General features: G+C 39.2%; 1 protein-coding gene across 15 annotated transcripts in view; it reads right to left on the bottom strand.

Annotated features, from left to right (window-relative positions):
* The window catches only part of BAZ2B (bromodomain adjacent to zinc finger domain 2B), a 535,524-nt gene that overhangs the window by 150,770 nt on the left and 357,930 nt on the right, over positions 1-26,824 (bottom strand). For all 15 annotated transcript variants that reach the window (XM_033946167.1, XM_033946164.1, XM_033946160.1 and 12 more), the window contains one exon: positions 765-905. In XM_033946167.1, the coding sequence (XP_033802058.1) occupies positions 765-905 (141 nt within the window). The remainder of the gene's footprint in view (positions 1-764; positions 906-26,824) is intronic.

Raw genomic sequence — 26,824 nt, 5'->3', positions numbered from 1 at the left:
GAGGAGGGGATAGTAGATGGCATGGTTAGGCAGACTAGCCATATAGTCTTTATCTATCTTCATTTTTCTGTGTCTTACGTTTCTACTTTCTTATCTTCATCTTTGGTTACAAGCCATATGTAACTCTTTTAGCCTCATCGCTCCATTGCTATAGAATTCACTTTCTTCCCGTGAAGTAACTCCTTTCAAATATTTTAAAAGTGCCCTTAAAACTCATTTTTTCACCCAAACATTCCTGTACATACAGTCTAACACTCTCACCTGAGAAGTTGCCTCATTGGATGATTCCAGCATGCTTTCTGATATTAACTATTCAATTGTTACTTTTAATTATTCTTGTCCTTCTGAATTTTCCTCTTATTGTTCCTCCTGTCTTATCCTTTTTCTTATTTGTGCATATACTCCCTTTTTACATTTTTAACTGTGTGAACTACTTAGATATATTTATACAATTTGTGGCATATGAAAATAAATTGACTCTTGACTTTATTGGTAGTTCTCTCCAACATCTGCTTGAAACCTTGGTTTCTATGATATTTATGGTTATGGGACCCAAGCTGTGGAATGAGCTCCCCCCTTTTTTTGAGAAAACACTCTATTCCAATAATTGTTCTGCTTTTGTAGAAGATGTATAGGAGGGACTGTATGGGGAGAATTAGATTATTTCTTTTTCCTTGTAGCATTCTTTGGGCTTTTTGGGTGATGCATGCTATAAAATAAAGTACTGTACTACTTTAAATACAAATCTTCACAGCTCACTTTACCTTTTGATCAGCTAAGCACATATCTTCAGTAGGTTTCTTTAGCTCCTTTGCAATTTCTAACTCCAGTCTTCGCAGTTCAAGTTTGCGTTCCTTATTTAGCCTTTTTTCATCTCTTTTTTCTTGCTTTAACCTTTCCTTTTCCTTTAACAAAAATTAATAAAATACATGCTGGAATAATTAAAACCAGGAAATGTAGTCTTGTTCTGAAATTTATTTTAGGCAAATTGTGTATCATACTTAAGGGTTCATTTTCAAAAAAGACAGACATCCAAAAGATAGCACTTGGACATCTTACTAGTCAAAACATCCAAGTGGGCATTCTCAAAACAGACTTTCTAGACATCTTTCTGGTTGTTTTGTCTTCAGTGTGTCCAAATCTTAAGGGGGGGGGGGGGGCGTTAGAGACATGTTTTGAGCTGGCTTAGGACTTGGATACTCAGGCATAATCCATACCATACCATTGTTTCTTATACCCTGCAAATATCAACTGGGAATCATTCCAGCTTACATAAGATTAATAAGGTTAGCAACATAAACATTATGACTCATAGCAAGACTATAATGAAAACAGATATGTTTTTAGCACCTTCTTAAATTGAAAATAGGAGGAGGTCTGATGTAAGCTTTTTCAGATTTGGAGCTAGACCTGTTTTAAAAGTGTCTGAATGCTTAAAAGGTGCCCAAACTGACCAGGTGACCATTGGAGGGATTAAGGCATGACCCCCCTTCCCCTTACTCCCTCAGTGATCACCGACCCCCTCCCACCACAAAAAAGATGTTAAAAAAACAGTATATTCTAGCCTGTATTACCAAGGGGTGCTGAAAAGTTATCATCCCAAGCAGCTTCAGATGTTAACACAGACATTTGAGCTCAGAGCACAGAGGTTACTGCAGTGAATTTAACATTAAAAGTTCCAGATACAGATGTCATTTTATCTTGCTCACATTGTATGGTGAGCCCTCAAAGACCTACTGTACCTACATTAAGATGACACCTGCAGGCGTAACATACAGGTGGGTACAGTAAGTTTTGGGTTGGTTTTGGAGGGCTCACCATACAATATAAACAAGATATAACAACTTCTGTATCTGGTACTTTTAATGTGAAATTCACTGCAGTACTTCTTAGAAGAGCCCATCTGCTATGCTCAGTTGTCTGAACAGTTTGATAAGAATGCAAGCTGCTTAGAGGAAAACTTGCTTTTGTGTGTTGTTCTTGTGGATGTATTTATATTCGAGAATGGCCAAAAAAGACAGACGCACTAAGGTTATTTAAAAAAAAAAAACAAAACAAAAAAAAACACAGACATCTTGCTGTTTTGAGAATGGACATTTTCTCTACTGGATTTCAGGTAGTGAAGAAAAGTAATTCAAGTATCAAGGGTAGAAAGGGAATACGGAGATAAAAGACAGAAGTGGATGGCTATAGGGATGAGAGTCAGAAAATGATAAATAATAATAATAACTTTATTTTTATATACCGCAATACCACAAACAGTTCAGAGTGGTTTACAGGGGAAGAGACTGTATAAAGACAGCGATATTACAAAAATCTTTCAAAATTACATTAGCATGAAAAACACATTTAAATGAATGAGAGACAGCGGGCCGAGAGGGGATAGGGATAAGAGAGGAAGGTTGGAGGAGTTTTGATACAGGATTTGATGTGAACGGCAAAAGACACAATAGACAGAGATGAGCAAAATGTATAATAATAGAAAGAAAGACAAATAGGGAAGAGAGTCAGAGATAACGTGTGAAAAACACTTGGAGGATAAGAAGAAACAGAGAAAGAGCTACAAAAGTTTAAAAAAAAAAAGCAAAATCATGAATAGGATTCAGGAGGCAGCCAAATAAAGCCAAAGAAAGCTGAGAACAGTGTGAAAGAAAAGACAAGCAGCAACAACAACAAAAATTCTATTATATATTGCTTAACTACTTTCAAAAATATCTAGGTGCAATAACTGAAATAATGCTCTACGCTTTTAAGCTCTGTGCTCTGCATGTTTTCCAGAACATGTTTACAAGTATGTGAAGGGCAATTCTATAACCAAGAATCTACAATTATGTGCCCAGAAGTCACATGGTAGGAGCCTAGTCTATAACCCCCCCCCAGGCACCTGCTTTCTTTTAATAAATACTAATGGTAACTGGGCATATAAGTATATAGATGCTTAGGAGTGAGCACTTACACAAACCACAGAGCTGATATGTTAGCACCTAAATGCAACAGTCATCTGTGCAAATGATAGTATTCTTTAAATTATACATGAAAATTTTAACCCTACTCAAGCTCCCCCATGTGTACAGCTCCCTTGGAAATACATGCTATTTAAGTTAAGAAAGTATGTACAGAATAGCACTTAGGCAAAATTTTGTCAGCTATGTGTATGTACACGTGTATAAAATGCAATTATTCTAAATGCTATTACCTATGTTATAGAATTACCCCATACCCAAATCACAGTTTGAAACAACTATCGAACATCAACAGATCCTTAACATGCCCTCTAACTGTTAAGCAATCATAGTAAAGGTTCTGGCATTCTTTCATGTATCTGCTAATCATTTTTTAAATCCTTGAAACCAATGACCACTACAGAGGTTCCAATTGAAACTCCATCCAAGTTCCCAGATTAACACCCTGTAAAATCTCTAGATATCTTTTTGGGTCTATCTTACATTTGATTAGATTAGATTACCGTATTTTCACGCATATAACGGGCGCGTTATACACGATTTTACAAACCGTGCATAACCATGCGCGTTATACGCGTGAGCGCATTTTACAACTTTTTTTTAACATAGTTCCCCCCCCTGACGTCCGATTCACCCCGCAGGACCGCTCACACCCCCACCCCGAAGGACTGCTCGCACCCCCACAACCTCCCCCCCCCATCAAGGAGAAGCTCCTACCGTTGTCCTGCTGCTTCCTCTGCCGGCGGTCCCGGCCCTTCTGTGAGCCCTGCGTCTGCGCTGCTTCCTCTTCCGGCGGTCCCGCCCTTTCTCTGACGTCAGAAGGAGAGTCGGGGTGGCTAGAGGAGAGTCGGGGCGGGCAAAAGGAGAGTCGGGCGGCGACGGGAGAGTGGGGCGGCATGCACGGTATACGGGTGTGCGCGGTATATAAAAATTTCTTTACATAAATTACAGTTTCCGCGCGCTATACCCGTGTGCGCGCTTTACACGGGTGCGCGGTATATGAGTGAAAATACGGTACATACGAATTTCATGGATGCTGAAATTTATCAATATACTGCAGCCCCCATCCCTTCCCCGATTGCTAAGCTTTCTAAGAGAATACACCATTCATAGCCTCATTTGGAACTGACTGAAACCTGGAAGGTCACGTTTCCTCCAAAACTTAACAATCTCACTTCTCACAGCCACCAAATAAGCACTCACAGAGATCCAATCATTTTTAACACATCCAGAAGGTGTACAATGAAGCAAACATTTTGAAATCCTTCTCAACCCTTACTCCTGCCACTTTGGAGATGAAATTCAAACACTTACCCTAGTATCTTTGCATTTTAGGGCATATCTGTCTTACATGACAGATGGAGCCCACTTGCCCACACTCTCTCCAGCAACTAGGGGAGACAGGGATACGTGCTATTTCAGCCTCTCTGGTATACAGCAGCAATAGTGAAGTACAGGTAGTTTATAGCCTAGAGATGATGAGATTGATAACGGGATGCTCTTCTACTATAAGAACCAACCTAAATTTCTCACATTCCATAATATGCCTTGGCTTACACTTAGTCTCTTCTATCAGAAACTTATAAAGTCTTGAAACTTACTGCTGAAGCCCTCTTTACCTATTACGCAAGTTCTTGAACAGGGACCTCTCCCAAAATAGCAGATTTGTACATAATTTTAAAAACTGCTGCTGTCCAGAGCATACTTCTCACAGTTTAGCTTCCTCTAAGAATGCCCTTCTGATACCATTCCTTTAGGCCAAATATTCTGTACCTGAGGCAAACTCTTGATTATATCAAATGGGAATGGAATGGTAGTGCATTTTACCCCCTCCTAATGTGATATACTGGCTCCACCAACTTTTCATAATGCACACAGTGTAGGAGTTCTCAACCTTTGTTTTCCTCTTTTCCTTTTCTGGGGACCAAATATAATAGGGCAATGGTCTCCTCTTCCTTCTCCCCAAGCTATTATTTAATTTGGACCCCGTGCTTGTCTAGCACTTCACTACCACACCTACTGGAGAGGCTAGATAATAACTCAAACTCAAGCACTCTGAATCCAACTCGTGCCTTAGATCAAAATAGCATTGCCTTGGAAACCCTCAGAGCATGAACCTCCCATTTTAATTTGTAAAGCTTGAATGGAACAGAATGGAAATTATTAAAATTTTATTAAAATTTGGGAGCCATTAACGTCCTTTTGTCATGATTGATGCCATTTTTCTAATATTTCTCTATTAATTATGTAAGATTTAGGGTTGGGTGGGGGGCAGGTTTCCACTATAGGGAAAAAAAAAAATAAGTAGAGGGATTTGAGGGTGGGAGGGGGAGGGTTATATTTATAATATAAGATATAATGATAAGATGTACAAGTGCTTAAATTTATTTTATTTATTATAAATTTTGTACACTTGATGAAAGTTTTAAAATGAATAAAGAATTTTTTTTTTTTTAAAAAAGCTTCTTTTCTGGGACTCAAGAGCCTGAGCTGGGAGTTCAAGTAAAACTCTAAACAAACAGCAGAACCCAGGAAGCATTACCATTTTTATGTTTGCCATTCTTCCTAAATATCCAAAAAATCAAGAAAAGGATGCCCAAAATAAATCACAAAAAATTGCACCCTCCAAAATACAGGACAAAAAAGTCACCTTTCTTTACAAAAAGGGAGAAAAGACCTCAGTGTCTAATAGGGGCTCTTTAAGCTTCCCATATAGACAGGCTAGTTTTAAACAGAATTTAATCCTAGCAGACACATCCTTGGTCAGAAAAACTCCCAATTAGTATGTGAACCTCTATTCTAATTTTCTAATAGTTTTATATATTTTCTTATAGATTTATATATTTTTTTAAACTTTTCTTCAAACAACAATTGTCAAAAATAGAAGTCACTTATCTGAGCACTTCGATATTCAGGTGTAGTCCTGGAGTAAAGCAAGCAGGAAAAACTGCTCTATGGAAAAAAGCTATCAGTCAAAACATTCTTCAACAGGGGCCCCTGTTTCGCAACAAAATGCTTCGTCGGGGATTTGAGCGATCACACACCCGCTTCCACTCCTGCCATTCTTCCTAACCATGACAGGTTACATTTTTTCTAGTTCTGGTTTACTTTCTGGAATAATTGTCCAAAGCATATAGCCTACAGAATGTCTATTCATTATAAAAACACTTGAGTATCTTATGCTTTCTTTTGCACATTTAAAGACAAAACTCTCTCTGTTATGACAAAGAAATGGTCAAAATTTCTGATTTATTCATGTTTATTTTGAATCCGCCGACTTTTCTATACTCCTTTAGTTTTCTGATGACTGTAGAAAGTGATATGTTGGGCTGCGTCATGGAAAAAAGATGATATCATGCACAAATAACGAGATCTTGTACTGTTCCTTCCACAACTTCAATCCCCTCAAAATTTTTAATTTGTCTTCACCTTTACTACCAGCTTCATACAGTATTCCAGGCAAACAGAAGCAGTGACAAAGGACACCCCTGCCATATGCCATGACTAACATAGAAAGCCTCCCCAGTCATTTTCATGCAACCCTTAGATTTTATAAAATGGATTATGGCTTATATAGTTTCTCTGAATCTCATTTTCAGCTATACTGCAAGCAAGAAATCCTCCTCTTTCTATTATGCTAAGTCAGGTTAAGCACCCTCTGGATATAATCTGTGGCTTGGGATAAAGCCAAAGTAGCCCATATAGACTGAACAACCTACAATTTATTACGCCTCCCCTCCAGGTTTATTGCCTACAATTTCATATGTATATTATTAAGGGAATTTAGCCATTAAGAGCCACAGACAGACAGATCCTTATCTTCTTATGTAAAACCAATATCCTTGCTATCTTCATCAAGACTATAAGATTCCCTCCCCACCTTTCAGGACCAAATTAAATAGTATTGCTAAAGACCCAGCAGAAGTTTTATAAAATTTAGCTATGAAATATCAGGGACTAGCTCTTTATCATTTTTTTAGCAATTTAATTTCTCCCTCCCAAATATCAACCTCTAAGATTTCCATAACTATATATTTTTTTTCTTCCAGGATTAACTCCAGCAGCAAGGATCCAATTAGGTAATCCCAAATATCCCATCTGAGCCATCTAGGTTACCATACTTCCTCTTTTAAGAGGACATGGCCTCATTTTGGACTTTTTCAGATATGTCCTCCAGATTGTTTTTGTATTTTTTTAAAATTAATTTTTAGGCAGTACACAGAAATAAAACAAAACATAAAGGAAACAAGATGATACTTTTCTCTTGGACTAAATTAATGCATTTTTTGATTAGTTTTCAAAGGTAACCCACCTTCTTCAGATCAGAAATAAGCAAATGTTGACAAATATCAGAATATATACGTTGTATATCCTCTTTTATGTGGCTATGACCAACACACCTATCCACATAATGAGAGAAACCATCTCTGGCCTATTAGTCGGTCTGGACACATGGGGTGCTAAAGAGAGAGAAAGGAATTGCTGATCACCTCTCTTTTTCCCTACTGGTTGAATCTGTAAAAGGAATTTTGTTCATGCAGCAGAACGTTAATCATATATCATGCAAAGAGCTTCACACATATCTCAGAAGCCAGCCAAGAGGGATATCTGCTCTTCTGGTAAATACACTTGGGTTCAGACTCAGTCAAACTCAAATCCGGAAGATCTTGAAAAGTAGATTGTGGTCTACAACTATACTGTGTGTTCATTAAAAGCCATTTTACACATTTGCTATGATTAACTATTTTTTAAGTAAAAGTAGCAACTATTTTTTTTGTCCTTTTTATTCTCTGCAAATAAATTAATCATAGAACAACTAATCTTGTCTGTTTCTTAATGTTTTCATCTATTAGATTATTATACCAGCTCTAACATAGGGCTTATTCCACCCACACTGGGATGTGATGGGACCATAAAATATCTTTAGTATCCACCCTTACCCTAGAGACTAATGACTTGTCAACCAGAAATAAAGTCTATACATTAGTTAAAACCCATGAGGGTGCAACAAAAAGTACACTCCCTCCTTTTAGGATAACAGAATCTCCAATACATTTAATACTCAATCTACTGGTTAGCCATCTCAGCTTAAACCTATTACCTTCCCTATCCTGGGAGCCATCTGACAAATTCAAACCTAGAGGGGTCAAATTAAAATCCCCTCCTTTCCCCAATTCAAATTCTGTCCTTCAACCCCATAAGAAAGTTGCCTGACTCAACCAGGAACTCTCCTTGATCCTTATTAAGGGCACAAACACATATTAAGCTACATTTTACCCTTGCAATAACAACATGTAGTCCTAGATACTTATGGCCTTTATAACATACTGCATAACTTTTAACATTTCTACACCTACATTTTTAGCCAAAAGTACAGTACTCCCACTTTCCTCTTCTTTTTCCTTTGTTGATTGGAGGCAACATTTCTCTTAAGGAATGCTCTGTCTAGACTCTAGAGCAGGGGTGTCAAAGTCGATCCTCGAGGGCCGCAATCCAGTCGGGTTTTCAAGATTTCCCCAATGAATATGCATGAGATCTATGTGCATGCACTGCTTTCAATGCATATTCATTGGGGAAATTCTGAAAACCCGACTGGATTGCGGCCCTCGAGGACCGACTTCGACACCTGTGCTCTAGAGTGTAACAATCTTTCATCTTCAGGCAAAAAAACAGGGTCTCTTGAATGAAGTAAAACACTCTGATGAGCTGCTTCTTTTCATACCTACTATTGGTTTTCAGAGGAATTTAGGACCTTCATATCCAAAGAAACTATTTTAAGTACTCCCTTGGTCATTTTTTGATTGTTTATGCATTTTCTCTCTATTGTCCACCTGCCACAATTCCATCCATCCCATTCCATCCCACTGCAGGGTTTCTAAAAAATTTGTCCCATGAATATGGCTTTAAATGCAAGAAGTTCCTTCAATAAGAACTCATGGAAGCATGCCTCAATATCCCTTGGTCCAAAAAAAGGGGAACCGGGTCTCCACAGAGCTCAGACAAAAAAATGGAGAAAAGGTAAAATCCAACCATGGATATAAAAGTTCCAGTAGACCTTTATTGATATAAAACTGTTCGACTCAAATGTCACAACTATTGGACCTGAAACAGTCCATGTTTCAGCTAAGTGAGCCTGCGTCAGTGGTCAGTAAATCAATGTCTACAATAAAAGAAAAATAAAACATGAAAACATGAAACCATCATATAATATTTTAAAATAATAAAGCAACAATTGTTTAAATATTAAAAGATATTAGTCAACTGGGAAACCATTTAAGTGGTCATTAATATTTAAAAATAAGGCAAAAAAATCAATTTGAATGATACACAGGATTGATACTGAATAAGGTGTGCAATAAACCAAAATTTCCATTGAAAAGATCAAGATTTAAATGCATAAATTTTAAAACAAGAAATAATGTCACTGTGGATGCTTAAAGACGTCAATTTAATGATATTTAATGATCCAGAAAGCATTAAAAAGAGATGGAAAGAATATATGGAAAATTTATACAAATAAGGCAATGAGGATAACATTGGGGAAATTGAACTGGAAGCTGAAACTGAAGAAGAACCAAATATTTTAATAGAAGAAGTCGTTGCAGCGATTACAACTTTATTGAAGAACAAGTCACCTGGTATCAACGGTATTCCAATTGAATTAATAAAAAGCTCAGAAGGTGCTATCATGTGCCTCACTTGACTGTGTCAACAGATTTGGAAGGAAAAAGCATGGCCAACCGATTGGAGAAGATCACTGTTCATACCTATACCGAAGAAAGGTGACGACAAGAAATGTAACAACTACAAAACAATTGCATTAATTCCACACGCCAGCAAAATATTACTGAAAATAATACAATGAAGACTACAATCATACATTGAGCAAGAACTACCTGAAATTCAGGCTGGTTTTAGAAAAGGTCGAGGAACAAGAGACATTACTGCCAATGTTAGATGGATATTAGAGAAGAGCAAAAAATACCAAACACCCCTATACCTTTGCTTCATTGACTATAGCAAAGCTTTTGATTATGTGAATCACAATAAACTATGGAGAATTCTTGTGCAAATGGGAATATGCAAACACATAACTCAACTGCTAGAGAGCCTTTATGAAAATCAAAAAGTTGCAATGAGAACTGAATATGGCAACACATTTGTTTTCAATAAAACATGGTATCAGGCAAGGATGCATTTTGTCACCTTATCTATTCAATCTGTACAGTGAAACCATCTTCAGAAAAGCAAATCTGGAAAAAGAGAGTGTCGGTTTCAAAGTTGGTGGCCGAAATATAAAGAACCTGTGCTATGCAGATGAAACAACACTCATCACTAGCAGCAAAGAAGACATGTTGTATCTACTGAGAAAAGTCAAAGCCGAAAGTCATAACATGGGATTAGAACTGAACATAAACAAGACAAAGATCATGAACACAAGAAAATAATGAAAATTTTGAGCTTGAAGGTGATAGAATAGAAGTTGTAAAGGATTTCAATCTCCTGGGCTCTTTTGTAAACAAAGAAGCAACTAGCAGAGAGGAAATACATCGTAGAATAACACTTGGTTACTCTTCAATGAAGGCTCTTGACAAAATATTCAAAGGCAAGGAGGTAACACTCCAAACGAAGATCAGACTTATCCACGCACTCATTTTCTCAGTGGTCAGTTACGGATGAGAAAGCTGGATACTACGGAAACAAGACAGAAAGAAAGCCGACATTTGAGCTTTGGTGCTGAAGAAGGATTTTAGGCTTGCTGTGGAGCACCAGAAGAACAAATTGATTTTGGAAGAGATCAAACTGGCTATGTCACTCAAAGCCCAAATGATGAAATTATGACTGTCTTATTTTGGTCACACCATCAGAAGAGAGAGATCATTGGAGGAAGACATCGTGTTTGGAACCAGGCAAAGAGAGCGACCTGCAATCAGATGGCTGGAGACATTGAGAACAACCATGGGGATGATACTGGAGGACCTTTCTAGACTAGCACAAAACTGATTTATTTTTAGATGTGCAATTCATCAAGTCGCTAGGACTCGAACATGAGTCGATGGCACCTAACAACAAACAACATTAATGTCATTTAAAAATAGTAATAATACATAAGATCAATTTAAAAGGGTATATAATAAACAATAATTCCAATAAAATAAATACTACCGTATAGAAGCTTAAAAGTGGATGCTGATCGCATGCCAAATACACTACGGTGCTGGTTACAGAATCACGCCTCTGGCAAAGGTAAGGGCCAGAAATGTAAGCCAGAGTTGTCCAGGCCTACATTTCCGGTGCTTATCTTTGATGTGAATCATAACTCTGTAGGTGCTTTAGGCCGCCTAATGCTACTTCTGGCATAAGCCTTGCACGCAGTGGTGTTAGGTGGCCTAAAGTGCCTATGCAGGTGCAATTCTGGTGCTGATTTTTAGGCACTGGTAGGCACCTTGAAGCTCAGTTAAAAATGTAGTTTAAACTGCATTTTTTTTTTTTTAACTGAGCTTGGGAGCCTAAAAAACCAATGCCGTTTAGAGAATCCATGCTGAAGTGTCTAACAATATATTTTACAAATTGCACAAGTGCAATTGAGGGAAACTTCTAACTATGGAAAAACATGTGGAGGGGCATAATCAAAAATAACGTCTAAGTCCCCTTCTGGCCTAAGGCTCTAGGTGCACAAAGTAGGCAGCAGGGAATGTCCATTCTCAAAAAAAAATCCAAAATGCTTGGGGTTTTTTTTTTTTAGAATGGCCTACCTGTACATTCAGAAGTTTAATCGTCCAGAACACCACTACATCTAACTTTAAGCCTCATTCTTCCCCCACCCCTCCAAAAAAAATTGCCCAAGTCCCAAATGCCCAAAACAAGACATTTTAGGCATGGGAGGGACCAGTCCTTTGCCTAAAAGCTTGATTCTCTAACCAGTGTCTATCATAAGCGCCGGTTAGAGAATCGTGGAACCGTCCTCTCTCCCCCCCCCCCGCAATGATTGTGGCAGAAGAAATGCCCAGTCCCTCCTGCCTGAAGCTGCCACAATCCCCCCGAATGTTCCCTGGCAGGAGAGATGTCCAATCTCTCCTGCCACGATCCCCTGAACCCTCGCCAATGATAGGCGGCAGGAGGAATGCCCGATCCCTCCTGCCGACACCCACCACCAATGTTCCCCAGCATTCTGGGATGCATTGGGAGTAGCTTAAGATTCCTATTGGCCAAATCCCTTAGGCCAACCCCCAAGAGGCACCAGGATGGGGCAGGCCTGCCATTCCTTCAAAGGCAGGAGCCGTCTGTCTGGCCAACGAAAACAGGTTAGAGGGGGTGTCTGGGTGGGGTCCTGGTGGGGGTGCCAAGGTGGGGGGGTCCTGATGGGGGGAACTTTTGGGGGGTATCTCTCTTGCTGGGGAATATTGGGGGATCACGACAGGAGATATATATATTGAAATGTAGGGGTTTTAAGGGTTTCTGCATTTTCCTTGTCAATACATATCTATAATAATAAAATGGTAAGCGTGCATGCGCACTCTAAAGCCATGTTCCCTGATCCGTCGCGAGTGGCCACAAGAGTGCGCATGCGCTCTTATACGTCACCACACAACAGTCTCCTCTTTTTCCGGCCCGGCCTGCTGAGAGGGAGAGCGGCGCTGGCACTGGGGGGGGACGGGGACGCCAGTTCAGCTCGGCCGCTCCGTCTCTGCCGTCTCAGCAGCCCCCGAAGCTCCTCAGCAGCCTGTCCAGCCCCCTTGAGAAGGGCTCCTGATGGCGGCGCTGCTGCTGGTGGTGCTGCTCCCGCTGCTGTGTGCGAGCAACGCGCTGGAGCTGGACCCCGCCTATCAGGCAACGTATCGACCACATGGCAAACGGCAGTGGCTGACAGGAGGAGACAGGTGAGATGATGGATTGATGGGAGATAGCGAGAAGGGAGATGCTGGACTGTTGGGGGGATAGAAAGGGGGAGATTCTGCTCTGGTGGGGGGTGGGGAAAGGAAGGGAGGCCTACTGCTGGACAGGGAGAGCAGGAAGAGGTGCTGATGGACAGGGGGGGGAAAAAGGAAGGGAGGCCTACTGCTGGACAGGGGGAGCAGGAAGAGGTGCTGATGGACAGGGGGAAAAAGGAAGGGAGGCCTACTGCTGGACTGGGGGAGCAGGAAGAGGTGCTGATGGACAGGGGGGAGGTAAAACAAAGGGATAAGGGCTGCTGCTGGATAAGTGGAGCAGTGAAGGGGTGGTGGTGGACACAGGGGAGGTAAAAGGAAGGGAGAATGGATAGGGGGAGCACCCAAGGGGTGGTGTTGGACAGCCAAAACAAAGAAAGACAGAAATATAGAAAGCGGCTAAGGAGACAGAGAGAGAAAAAAATAAAGACAGACACACACATATATATTCTAGCACCCGTTAATGTAACGGGCTATAAAGCTAGTATATATATAAACCCCTATGTTTTAAAGCCATGAAACCAGACTTGTTACTGAGGATAAACCCAAGAGTAGTGAGAATCAAGGATAGCAAAAGGCACTAGGAATTAAAGATATTCCTAGTGGAAAAGTGTATTTGCCCTTGCATAACAAAGATCCTGTGAATAGTCCCATATTTCACATCTCCCACACCAGGTAGGGACAAGAGAGAGGGTGGGGTGGAAGAAACATAATCGATGTCAGTGGTAACAGAAACCTTTGTCGGTGTGTTCTATGGAGCTTCCCAGTTTCGCAAAATGCTTCTTCAGAATCTTGCACCATAATGTTTAATGGAACAACATAGTTCAGTTTGTGCCACAGTTATCTGCCACAGACATTGCCGCTCAAAAAAGCTCCATAGAACACACCGACACTGCATCTGGATGGTTAACCTAAGTGGTGACCCTTAATATATATTCACACTTTATTTTAAACATTAATTGAAAACATTTGAAACATTTATGGGACAATTGATATTTCAAGATATTATAGGAAGTTTTTCTGATTGATGATAGCTCCAAATTTTGGCAGCAGGAGGAGCGCTTGAAGTTTTTTCCTACTTCATAGCAATTATCAACATAGGAGACAACAGACAATAATTAGGACTCTTGTGTTGAAAGTATTACCAAAAATACATAAATCTTTGACAAACCTTCTTGGTCGACCTACCGTCTCTAGTATTGGCTCATTATTAGAGCCCCCTTTCATATTTGTTGATAGTTTTATCACCCCGCAAGCAAGTCTATGATTAACACTACTCCTTGATTATTGTCCTCTCAGGTTGAAATTTGAACTCTCCTTCAAGTCACCTTTTTCTACTATTGGTATTACTAACATCTACTTGTACACCAAATAAACAAAATCCAATCATATGCAATTCCATCTCATGTCTACTTGATCTGGACAAAATCCTAGAGTACTCCATATTTAAATCTACATACATTTCCCTATGGAACAATATTAAGATTGACAACTCCCCAATTTACTGCACAAAATGGGCTCAATCAGGTATTTGGTATATCAAAGACATTTGTGACCCAACTTTAAAATTACTGTCATTTGCCAACCTCCAAGCTAAATTTAGCCTCCCATCCACTTGTTTCTACCAATGGCTTCAGCTCTCCAGGACAATTAAGAAATCAAACATTCTTTACTGTATCACTAAAGATACTCCTTCTTTAATATCGCTTATTTCTCTACTCCTTACTAAAGATCACATTGCATCTTCTGTTTAAAAATTGTTTATTAATTCCCAATTTAATAACCACACCTCACTTCAAAGCTCTTGGGAATCTGACTTGAAATGTCATATTGTTGAGCACAATTGGAATACCTTTTGGTCCAAAACAATTAGAGTGATTCCCTTGGCTAAACTCAATGCAGTCTATGTACTTCTTACATCACAAAGCGACTTGGACTCCTCAAAAACTTCACCTAGCTGGATTTTTACCCTCCAATAAATGTTGGAATTGCAACTCACACCCAGGAACTTTCTTGCATATGTTATTCAATTGTCCTCTCTTACACTCTTATTGGCCAGAAATTTGGTCAACAATGAAGGTCATTTTTGGTTTCCAAGGAGATTTATCTGTACAAACAATTATCCTTAAATCTGAATCACTAATATCACAATCCCAGAGACTCAACATAAGTTGTTTAACATTCTCATTGTAATTGCATTAAGACTACTATCTAATTGGAAATCCTTCGACCTTCTCAATGGGAGGGGCCTTAAACAACTTGGGTCAATCAGAGCCTCAGGTCCCTTCCTGGATGCACTGGGAAGGGGGCCTAAGGCTCTGACTGGCCTGGATGCTTAAGGCCCCTCCTATCGGGCATCCGGGCTAATCAGAGCCTCAGGCCCCACCAGCGATGTAACGCTCAAATATACTTTCTCAGGACTGCCTTTCTATTGCTATTGCTTTATTATAAACTAGCTCTTTAAGCCCGTTACATTAACGGGTGCTAGAGACGCTTCCTCCCTTTCCTCTTCCCCTTGCATTTCCCTTTGCACGGTCTCCCTCGTGATCAGGACGGGGTGGAGGGGGCTGCCGGCCGGGGCCGGCGGAGAGGAGCTAGGCGGCTGGAGGAGTAGCAGCAGTTGCTGCCGATCGCAGCCTCCGTCCTACCTGGATTTGCTTTTTTTTCTGCATCGGGAAGGTGGAGAGTGGCCTGCGAGGTTCGCTACAGTGGCTGGCGAACCTCAGAAGGCCGCTTTGAAGAGCAGCGGCAGCGGGAGGGAGGAGTCTCTGGAACACGCGCCTCCAGCTAGCGCAGGCGCCATGAGGTGTGACACAGAAGCACACCTCACGCCACCAGGAATCACGATCTTTGAAAAGCGCATTCGTGCTTAGCCTTTTATTATTATGGATATGGTGGCAAATATGATGGGAAAGAGTGAATGTTACAAGGAGTGGTAAATGGGAATGTGAGAGGTTTTATGGGGATAATAGATTTCTAATAATAATCTTCTTAAGGGGGAGGGGGTACACTTCACAGTAATCTCAGATCTAGTTAGGTCTAGAATGATAGGGAACTGTTTGATAAAGGAGAGGGAGGGGCAGAGCAGGAGACTTTTGGGGGCATAGAAAGGGATCAGGGAAGAAGGTTGGGGATCAAACTTTTGCAAGGGTGAAGATTTCTGGGTTCACGTTTGGGAATATATTGTATTGGGATACTGGAAAATACCTCTCTGGGAATCATTTCACTAATGAGAAGATGTGAGGAGGGGGGGGAACTGAAGGCTGGGTCAGCCAAATTCATTACATAATACAGTATATTGACTTTTGAATTCTATGGGCCCTTACTGTTGAGATACAGATGACCCTCAGCTAGGGACCCCTCAAGGCAAAGTGCATAACATAATCAGATGGTACTCTTAGAAAGGCTGGTCAAGAAACCATAAATCCAGCTTACCAGTACTTATCAAGGCAGACAATCGACAAATCAGCAACTCCCATGGTGGGTTCCAGGAGCATAGTGTAGATTTACAAAAAAGAAGGTTATCAAAGGTAAGAACCTAATTTTCATTCTTGTACAATCCCACTCTATTACTGGACAAATGGCACATAACACAGCAATCCTGTAGAATTAGGGTGGGGCTGATGAGCCTGCTGCCAAAATGGAAGAACCAAAAGCAGCATCCTGCTTGGCCGCCACATCGATCCTGTAAAACTTTGTAAAAGTATGCAAGGAGGACCATGTAGCAGCTCTGCAAATTTCCTTAAGAGAAATCACCGACGACTCTGCCCACGAGGAAACGCCTCTAGTAGAATGAGCCCCTAAAGAAAGAGGGGGCTTCTTTCTGGCAGCAATATAGGCTGATGAAATAGCCAAAAGGATCCATCTTGAAATGGTGGCGTTTGAAGCTGGCCTACCCTTATGGGCAGTACCCAACATTACGAACAGATGTTCGGAAACCCGAAACTCATTTGTGACCTCCAAGTACTGCAACAAAATCCTGCGCACATCCAGCTGGACTTCCTGATTGATGTGGAAACTAGAGACCACCTCCAGGAGAAAAGAGGGAACAATGCGCAGATACATGCTGGAATCCGTAATCTGAAGAAAAGGATCTCTGCAGGATAAAGTCTGAAGTTTGGAAACGTCACAGGCTGAAGTTATAGCCACTAGGAAAACTGTCTTAACAGAGAGATCCATCAAGGGCGCCTGCCCCAGAGGCTCATAGGGTGGACGAGCCAGTGACTGGAGAGCCAGATAGAGATTCCAAGTTGGACAGGGTAGCCGCAGCAGGGAACAAAGCTACAATGCACCCCTAAAAAACTGGTGACCAGAGGATAGTCCTGAGGTAAGTGGGGAGGGTCTGAAAAATGATGTAAATAAGGCTTCCTACAAGCAGTCTTATGACATGGGATGCATAACCCACTTATCCAGGAATAAAGTGGGATTGCACAAGAACTAGTTCCTATGTTGATACTGACATCACAGTCTAAATTCCTATTAAGGTGATGTGTAAGGTCTTCTACTTTTGTACCAGGCAGGCATATTATTAAATAATCCTCATGCCTACTAGTCAACTATCTACATTCTTAATAATTAAATCTTCAGCTACAATAGCCATCTTAATCCTTCTTTCCTGGGCATATGCTCCTGGATACACATCCTTGGTGCAAGAGGATATTGCATCACTGAGAGGGGAGGTCCAGGCTACAAGATTACTTTCTCCCATGCCAAGGTTATGTCAGGGGACCTTTCCTTTCGTCTGTATACCTCTCTTGCCTGTCTCAGTTCCAAGTCTGGTACTCTAGTCTAAAGAAATTGGATTTGTTCACTGAAACCAAGGAGCTCTTTGTACTGAGAGCACATGTACAATTCTCTACCTACTAGGAGATAATAATATACATGATACTCAGTGTAAAAGAATAGATAACATCCATTTTGCTGCTGGACTGTAAACTATATCCTACTATTGGTGAGCTGTTTAGCTATATTTTGTGCTATTATTTTATGCTTGCTTCTCATTCAACTGCACAAGGCCTCGAATTAATATATTCCAAAGGGTTAATCACTTGCTGATCAAAATCTCCAATTAATCTCTATGGTGAAAAATTTCCCTCCTATTTTCTTAACTAGCATAAAAGCCTACAAATAAATGACTGAGCTTGGACCCAGTGCTTCACTGACTTTTTAAAATATACCAATAATTATTTAAATCCTAGCCCGAAGGGGGTAGTCATCGGCAAACACACAATTTCTAATTAGCCAGCAGATTGCATCTCCTTTACTTATGCCCAGACTGGGCTGACTATAGAGGGTCATGTCACAGCTCATAATGTCAAGATACATGGCAATGTCAGTAGCCCGCCTGAGATCAGCCTCCATAGATGGGATTTGCAAAGCTGCAATGTGGTCTTCTCTTCACACATTTACATCTCACTACTGCCTTCAGCAGAACTCCCGAGTAGACAGCTGCAGAATTTGTTTGATGTACAGAATCCAGCTTCACCCTGCTAAGCCCAGTTTTATTCTTTCCGGGCTACAGCTTCAGAATTAGTTAGGTTTTTAGTTTTAGGTTAATTAGCTTCAAAGCCTCAACATTTCAAGTCTCTATTGTCCTATGTCATTTTCATTGAGTCTGGTAGCTAGGGACTCCCAGCTGTGAGAATAAAAGGTCTGCTTCTCCTTAGAGAAAGAGAAGTTACTTACCTATATAAGGTGTTCTCCAAGGACAAATATTCTCACATACCCTTCTATCTGCCCTTGGAGCTATATTCTTTGAGCTGTATATATTGAGCTGTATATTAGACTGAGGAATCTCTGCTTGGGAAGGTACCCATGCATGCATGGTGTGGTGATGCTAGAATTTTTACTAATATCTTGCTAGCAAGCGTTTGTGCTGGACTCTGCTGGATAACATCAACCAGCTGTGAGAATATTTGGCCTGCTGTTCTTGAAGAACTCCTGCTACAAGTAAGTAATTTTGCTTTATCTCTATACAAAAGAGTGTTATTACCATGACACTCCATATAACTCCCCTTCTTTTTGCACCCTGCATACCCACAAAGATCTTTATTCAAACTAAAGGGTGCATTTGCCTCCATGTATTTAAAGGGATAGGAGTGATTCAACTCAAATTAATTTATATCAATTTAACTTATGTTATTTGGTGCATTATCCCTCCTAAAAGTCCATTAAACTCTTTCTCATGAACCTAATTGACCTCTTATGTGCTTAATGTTACAATATAAAGCACTGAATAAATATAATTTGATTTTTTTCCACTTTGTAGTTTGCATCGTTCAGAATCATTATCCTTAAATGTTTACAACTAAACCTGGCTGACAAAACTATTGAGGAAGTTCTTGTCCATATTCTTCATTTGTCTTTTATTTTTACTTTATTCAGTTTGGAAGTTTTATAGTATATGAATATAAACACAAAATCTTATAAATACATTTTTTAGGAAAGTTGTATTTTTATAAATGTATTTATTATTAGTATAATGTATTTTTTGAAAATTTTGATAGTTTCTTATTACTATGATTTCATTAATTTTATGTTTAGATATTATGAGGGTTTATGTAATACTATGATCTTTCCTCTTTAGATTTAATGACTCCTGACACAGACATCTTGCCAAAACATAGCCATGTTGACTCTGATCTTTTATGTCATTGTTATTTATAGCCGAGTGTTTATATTGTACATCAATTTTACTGATACATTAAAATGATATAAAGAGATTAGGTTCTTACCTTGCTAATATCTTTTCTAGTATAAATAGTGTCATTCTGGATGGATGGGTAATATCCTCATGTTCATGAGCAATGCAGAAGGAATCTACTCCAGCTTTTGAATCCCTCCTTCTTCACTAGAGGGCTCTGCTACCCCTTTAAGTATGTATCCAAACAGGCAATAGCCTCATATAGAACACATGTGAAGGAGGGGTACAGGGAACTGTTCTGAAATCATAACAAAACATGTTAAAATTTGACATTGAACATCCTCCATCTTTCTTGCAGTTGACATCTAGGCTCTTTTCCTGCTGCCTTTGACTGGCTGACTATAGCCCCTCCCAAGTAAGCACTCAGGTGACCTCACTAGCCTTGCTATTTAATTTGAACCCTCTCTGAGCGGCTCTCTTTCTAACTGCCTCTGTCTTGATTGGTCTCATCTTTCCTCCAGCAACTGGTTAGTTATTCATTCTAAGTCCTTCAGTTCCTATCTGTTCTGTCTCTTGTTCATATTTTCCTCTTGGTCCAGCTTGCCCTCTAAACTAAATTCCTTCCTCTGTTTTCTTTCAGGGAGGACAGCAGATTCATCTCTCCATCCCCAATCTCTCTTGCAGTCCACATCTAGGACCTTTCCCCGCTACTTTTGACTGGCTGATAGCCCCTCCCAGCAAGCACTCAGGTGACCTCACTAACCTTGCTATTTAATTTGAACACTCTCTGGGCTGCGCATGACACATCGCGTGACGAAGTAGCATGTGCTCCTTAGTGCACCTCCTTAGGGCGCCTCCATATTCTCACTTCCTCTTCTTCTATAGCTCTATTTCCTTTCTCTATTCCTCTCCTTATGGCTCCAATTCACTTTCTGCTTCTCATACTCACTCTCCCCAATCTTATTCCCTTTCCCTCCCCATACCATAAGTCCTCACTATCCTTCATTTCCTATCCCCTCACCAGTCATCTTGTCATCTACCTTATTCACTGCACTCAAGCTCAAGCATTCTCTCTTCCATTTATCCCTCTCCTTTCTCTTTGAGCCCCACCCACCTTTGTCATTGCCTCAATATTCCCCTTTGCTTTGGCACACTCTCTTACTCCTTCTTCTGCTCACTGCCGGGGATGTCAATCCAAACCCCAGCCCTCCACACCAGCTGCTTCCCTATGTGTGTAACCGCCCTAACCTTATACCCATTCCTCTACTTCAGTCTTCCTATCTTCCTTTCTCATGTGTCCTGTGGAATGCTCATTCTGTCTCCAACAAACTGCCCTACATTCATGACCTCTTTATCTCCCAGTCCCTCCACCTGCTTGCTCTAACTGAAACATTGATTTGCCCTGTGGACTCTACTGTAGCTGCTGCCCTCTCCCATGGTGGCTATCACTTCTCCCATACACCTCGTCCTACTGGTCGAGACCGAGGTGTTGGGCTTCTTCTCTCTCCTTATTGCAGATTCCAACCTCTTCTTCCTTTATCCCACAGCCTTTCCTCATTTGAAGTCCACTATGCCCGCCTATTCACTCCTTTATCTCTGCGGATAGAGGTCATTTATCATCCTCCCAACAAGTCCCCTTCCTCCTTTCTCACTGAATTCGACTCCTGGCTTTTGGGCTTCATTGATTCATCTCCCTTCCTCATTTTTGGGGATTTTAACTTTCACCCTGATGATCCCACTGACAAGTATGCTTCTATGTTTCTTGCCTTAACCTCTTCATTTGACCTCCAGCTTTGCTCCACAATCCCCACTCACCAGGATGGCTACTGCCTTGATCTTGTCTTTTTCTCTAACTGCTCGCTCTCTAACTTCTCTACCTCACTGCTCCCCATCTGATAACCTTCAGCATTACTCACCTTCCCCCTCTGCCACGCCCAGGTACCTCCAACAGGTTTTGAAATATTTAAGCCCTCGATCCTTCCACGCTCTCAACCACTGTTTCACCTCTCCGTGCCTCCACTATGTTATCCAAATCTGTCTACGAGGCTGTCTCATTGTACAACTCTATTCTCTCCTCTGCTCTGGACACCCTTGCTCCCCCTGTTCCTTGCTCTGTCAGGCATATCAAACCTCAACCTTGGATCACTCCCAGTATCCGTTACTTACGTTCCTGTACCCACTGTGCTGAGCACCTTTGGCTCAAATCTCACACACGTGCTGACTTTCTTCACTTTAAATTTATGCTGACCTCCTTTAATTCTGTGCTTACATCCAACTAACTCCCTTTCTTCCAACCCCCATTGTCTCTTTGTTAGGCTACACTCCCTCCTCAAAGTGCCCCCACTTCCGACCCCTCTTTCTATCTATCCCCAGACTATGACTGATTATTTCCATGTTAAGATCCGTAAGATTGCCCTTGAATTCACTACAAAGTCACATCTTTCTCCCCTACCCACCATCCACTCTCCAGAACTTCATTCTTCACCCAAACAACTCAGGAAGCTTCTCCTGTCTGGTCCCACTCTCTTGTCTCTCTGTCAACTTTTCTTCTTTCTCTGAAATCACAGAGGAAGAAACTGCACAACATCTGTCTTCAGCAAAATCTATATACCCCTCAGACCCTATTTCCACCACTCTACTTGACCCCATCTCACATACTGTTATGCCTTCCATATGCCATATTCTCAATCTATCTGTTTCTGATTCTAGAACTTTGCAGCGCACGAAGATGGCTGGGTAGAGGATTAGCTCTGTTGTGACAGGCAAATTTTATTAAGATTTTGGCAGTTAAAATTAAAGAAAAGTGAAGGAAAAGAGAGAATTGAAGTAAGAAATGGCTTCGGGTAAAACTAGTAAAAGTAATCCGGTGAATTCAGGAGCAGGAAGTAAAAAAAGAACAAAAATTGATTCGGTATCCCCGACAGCGGTCCCTTTGCCTCAGGAAGAAATTGATAACAGTGATTTGATGAATGAACTTCAGAAAATTAAAGAAATAGTAAGTGATAACGCTAAAAATATAAAAGATGTGAAGAAGGAAATAGAGAGTCTGACAAATAGAATGCAGGCAGTTGACTTCAAAATTGAGCAGTTAGAAAAGCATGCTGAGAAATCTGAGGCAGAGATGCTGGTGTGTAAAAAAGATCACAGAGAAATAGAGGCGTTGAAAAAGGATTTTGAAGACTTATCAAATCGTGAAAGAAGGAATAATTTGCGTCTGATTGGGATACCTGAGGGGATTGAGCAGAATGATCCTATTCAATTTGTGACTAATTTTATCCCAAAGATCTTGCCATTTAAAAGTTCTTTTCCTTTGGAGATAGAAAGAGCACATCGGATACCGATGAAAAGATCAAATAGTCAGAAGGGTCCCCGTCCAATAATCTTTAAGCTGCTAAGACATCAGCAGGTGGTAGAGATTATAAAGCTGGCTAAAACAAACAAGGATCTTAAATGCCAGGATTCTAAGATCTTTATAGTACCTGACTTTGCAAAAGCTACAGCCTACAAAAGAAAACAGCTTTTGGATTTAAGACCTAAACTGAGAGCAATGGGAGCAAGATATGGATTGATATACCCTGCTATTATGAGGGTAACTTATGAGAATAAAACTTATAATTTTGAAGAAGCAGGCAAATTACAGGAATTTCTAGATCAATATAATTTGCCTATGGTTTCATGAAATTATTTAGAAAATGTAATAAATAATATACTTAGATTATTTTTGGTTTATATTTTTGAGTGAAAATTGAAAGATATTTTATAAAGAAGGAAAAAGTGGAAAAAAAATAGAAAAGGAGAAAATATTTTCTAGAAAATTGTTGCAGTTAGGTTTAAGGGGGATCAACATTTCAAACAAGATTTAAAGAAAAGAAATGAAAAATTTTAAAGAGACAATAAGAAAAGAAGAAAAGAAGATTTTGACAAGGTAAGAAGAGGGATGGAGCATATAGGAAGTGAAGAAAATATGAGGAACAATTATAAGATTTGGATGGTTTCTTAATGTGAATTTATAATTTGCATTTGAGCGTGACTGAGATAATATGAGGACACATAAATGCTGCATTGGAGAAATGTGGGAATTTAGAATATAATAAGATGAAAAATACAAAAGACTATTGATGTAAAGAGAAGAAGATGTGAAGATGGACTGATGGAAATGACTTGAGCATTATTTAGATTTACAATTTGCATCTGAAATTGACTGAGATATAAGGATGATGTTGCAAAAATACTTTATTGGAGAAAGATGAAATAGCAATCTGCAAGAAGATGGAATAAGAGACTGAAACAGCAGGATGAAGATGTACAAGTGTTACAGTTCTGCAGAATGGAGAATAGACTGTAATAGATTGAAGATGCAATGAAAATTAATGAGAGTTTTAAAAAATATGAGGTCTGCTTGGTTGAAATGTTTGATCCTTCTTTTGATGTAAGGTTAAAAAAAAAAAAAAAAAAATGAATATTATAGGATGGAGTGATGTATGTTCCATTGAAGTTGTGAGAAACTTAGGTTAAAAAAAAATAAAAAAAATAAAATAATAATATTAATCTTGGGGGGGTATATATTGTAAGAAATGGTTTCCGAAATATTGGGTATATACTTTTATAAATATATTAGAGGTATAGGATGGAAGAATGTTTGGAAATTTGAATGAGAGGGGAAGTATATAATAAAGAATTATAGTAAATATAGGTATTTAGGGTATTGAAGAATGGATTGACTGCAGGATAATTTAGTGTTGGTTGTTTGAAAGATTAGAGAAAGAAAAATGAGTATGTTATTGCCTGTGGGGAGTTTATTTTTGCTCAGTAATATGTGCGTTTCGAAGTTTGCATTTGTGTTAGGGGAGGGGAGGGTGGGGGATGGGAATAGGGGGGATGGGGAAAGAGGGGAGGGAGGGAGACTCATATATTGGTTTAAGGAAAAAGAAAAAATGTATATTTTATGTTTGAGTGGATTATATATGTATTTTATATTTTATTTGTAAAATGGGTTTTAAAATTTTTTCTTTGAATGTAAATGGCCTTAATCACCCTATAAAAAGGAAAAAGGTATTGGAATATATTAAACAACAAAATATAGATATATGTTTCTTGCAAGAGACACATTTGTCTGGAACAGAGTCTATGAAGCTGACAGATAAGTGGATAAAACAATGTTTATTTGCACCAGCGGTAAAAAAGAAGGCAGGAGTAGCAATATTGATTAATAAAAAATGTTCAGCAACATTTAATATGGTAAAGGCAGATCCTCAAGGAAGGTGGGTACTTGTTGACATGAGCATGGGCAGTAATACAATGGCGTTACTAAATATATATGCACCTAATTCGAATCAAAGTGAATTCTTTAAATCTCTACAACAATTAGTTTTACCACTGGCTACTACTAATTTAGTGGTGGCTGGGGATTTCAATGCTGTTATAGATCCAATAATGGATAAAAAGCCTAGTAGAATTATGAAATCAATGGGATTAGAAAATTTGATACAAGCATGTAATTTGAAAGATATATGGCGTATTCTTCATTTTAATGATCGGGAATTTACATTTTGTTCACATGTTCATCAATCGTTTTCAAGAATTGATTATATATTTGTTTCAGATCAGATTGTACAGCAAGTTGTAAAAGCTGACATAGAACCAATAGTAATATCTGATCATGGTGGTGTGTGGATAGAAGTTAACTTAATAGATCAAGATAATTCCAAACCTGTATGGAGGTTTGATAATACTTTGCTTGCTGATTCTAAATTTTGCACTGAATTTCAGATAAAAATGAATGAATATTTCAGACTTAATGACCTAGAGGAAATGTCGATTGGAATATTATGGGATGCTTTCAAAGCAACTATGAGAGGACAAATTATATCATATTCTGCGTATAAAAAGAAACAGATAAGAAAGCAATTTGCAAATTTGGAAAAAGAAATTAAAAATTTGGAATTAAAATTGGTTAATAAATGGGAACAAGAGACATTTCAATTATTGTTAAAAAAAAATGTGAATATAATGAAATTTCCTCTGGATTAGTAAGGAAAGATATTTTTGCTCAGCAAACGATGTATTATGGTAGTGCAAATAAGGCTGGAAGATTATTGGCAAATTATTTAAAAGCAAAGAAAAGAAAGGAGAAAATAAGCATAATTAAGGATGAATTAGGACATTCTCATTCTCAAATTGGAAATATATTAAAACAATTTTTAAAATATTATAAGTCACTGTATTCTTCTGAGTCTTATTTAGATAAAGAGAAAGATGGGTTGGATTTTTTGAGTTTAGTTAAAGGACCTAAGGTTCCTGATCATATAAAAGGAAGTTTAGATAAACCTATATCATTAAAAGAGTTACAAATGGCATTGAAATCCCTTAGAGTTGGGACCGCTCCAGGTGGAGATGGATTTACAGTAGAGTTTTATAAAGAATTTCAAATTTCCCTATTACCGTATTTATTAAAACTATATCAGGACCAACTGAATAAAGGTTGTATATCAGGCACTATGGCAGAATCTTTAACTATTGTTTTGCCAAAGCCAAATAAAGATCCAACATTGGTGTCAAATTACAGGCCTATATCTTTAATAAATGTAGATGGTAAAATATTAGCTAAGATTTTAGCATTAAGATTGGCTAAAGCTCTTCCGCATATAATAGGAATAAATCAAACTGGATTTGTTGCTCAAAGACACTCTTCAAATAATACTAGACTGGCATTTCAGATGTATTATTTAACAAGACAAATTAATGATCCGGCTTTTTCAGTATCACTAGATGCTGAGAAGGCTTTTGATCGTGTAGAATGGAATTTCATGTATCAAGCTATGGAATGGTTTGGTATTGGATCCGGATTTATACAAATGATTCAAGCACTGTATAGCTCCCCAACTGCTCGTTTATACATAAATAATAATTTTTCAGATGCTTTTAAATTGCAGAGGGGAGTTAGACAGGGTTGTCCATTATCTCCTTTGCTCTTTGATATAGTTCTTGAACCCTTGTTGTTAGCTATTCAACAGGCAAAGGACATAGAGGGTATTCCATGTGCTGGAGTGGAATATAAAGTATCCGCTTATGCAGATGATATATTGCTTCATTTGAGGAATCCGGAAACAACAATTCCATGTCTACTGGAGATAATAGATACATTTGGAAAATTCTCAGGATACAAAATAAATTGGAATAAATCAGAAATTTTACCTTTAAATGTGCATTGTACAAAAGGTATACTTGATTCTTTCCCTTTTATTTGGAAAGAGGATGGTATAAAATACTTAGGTATTTGGTTGAATAAA

This window comes from Geotrypetes seraphini, chromosome 5, assembly GCF_902459505.1.
Source record: "Geotrypetes seraphini chromosome 5, aGeoSer1.1, whole genome shotgun sequence".
NCBI classification, from domain to species: domain Eukaryota; kingdom Metazoa; phylum Chordata; class Amphibia; order Gymnophiona; family Dermophiidae; genus Geotrypetes; species Geotrypetes seraphini.
This window is presented reverse-complemented; position numbering and strand designations above follow the sequence as displayed.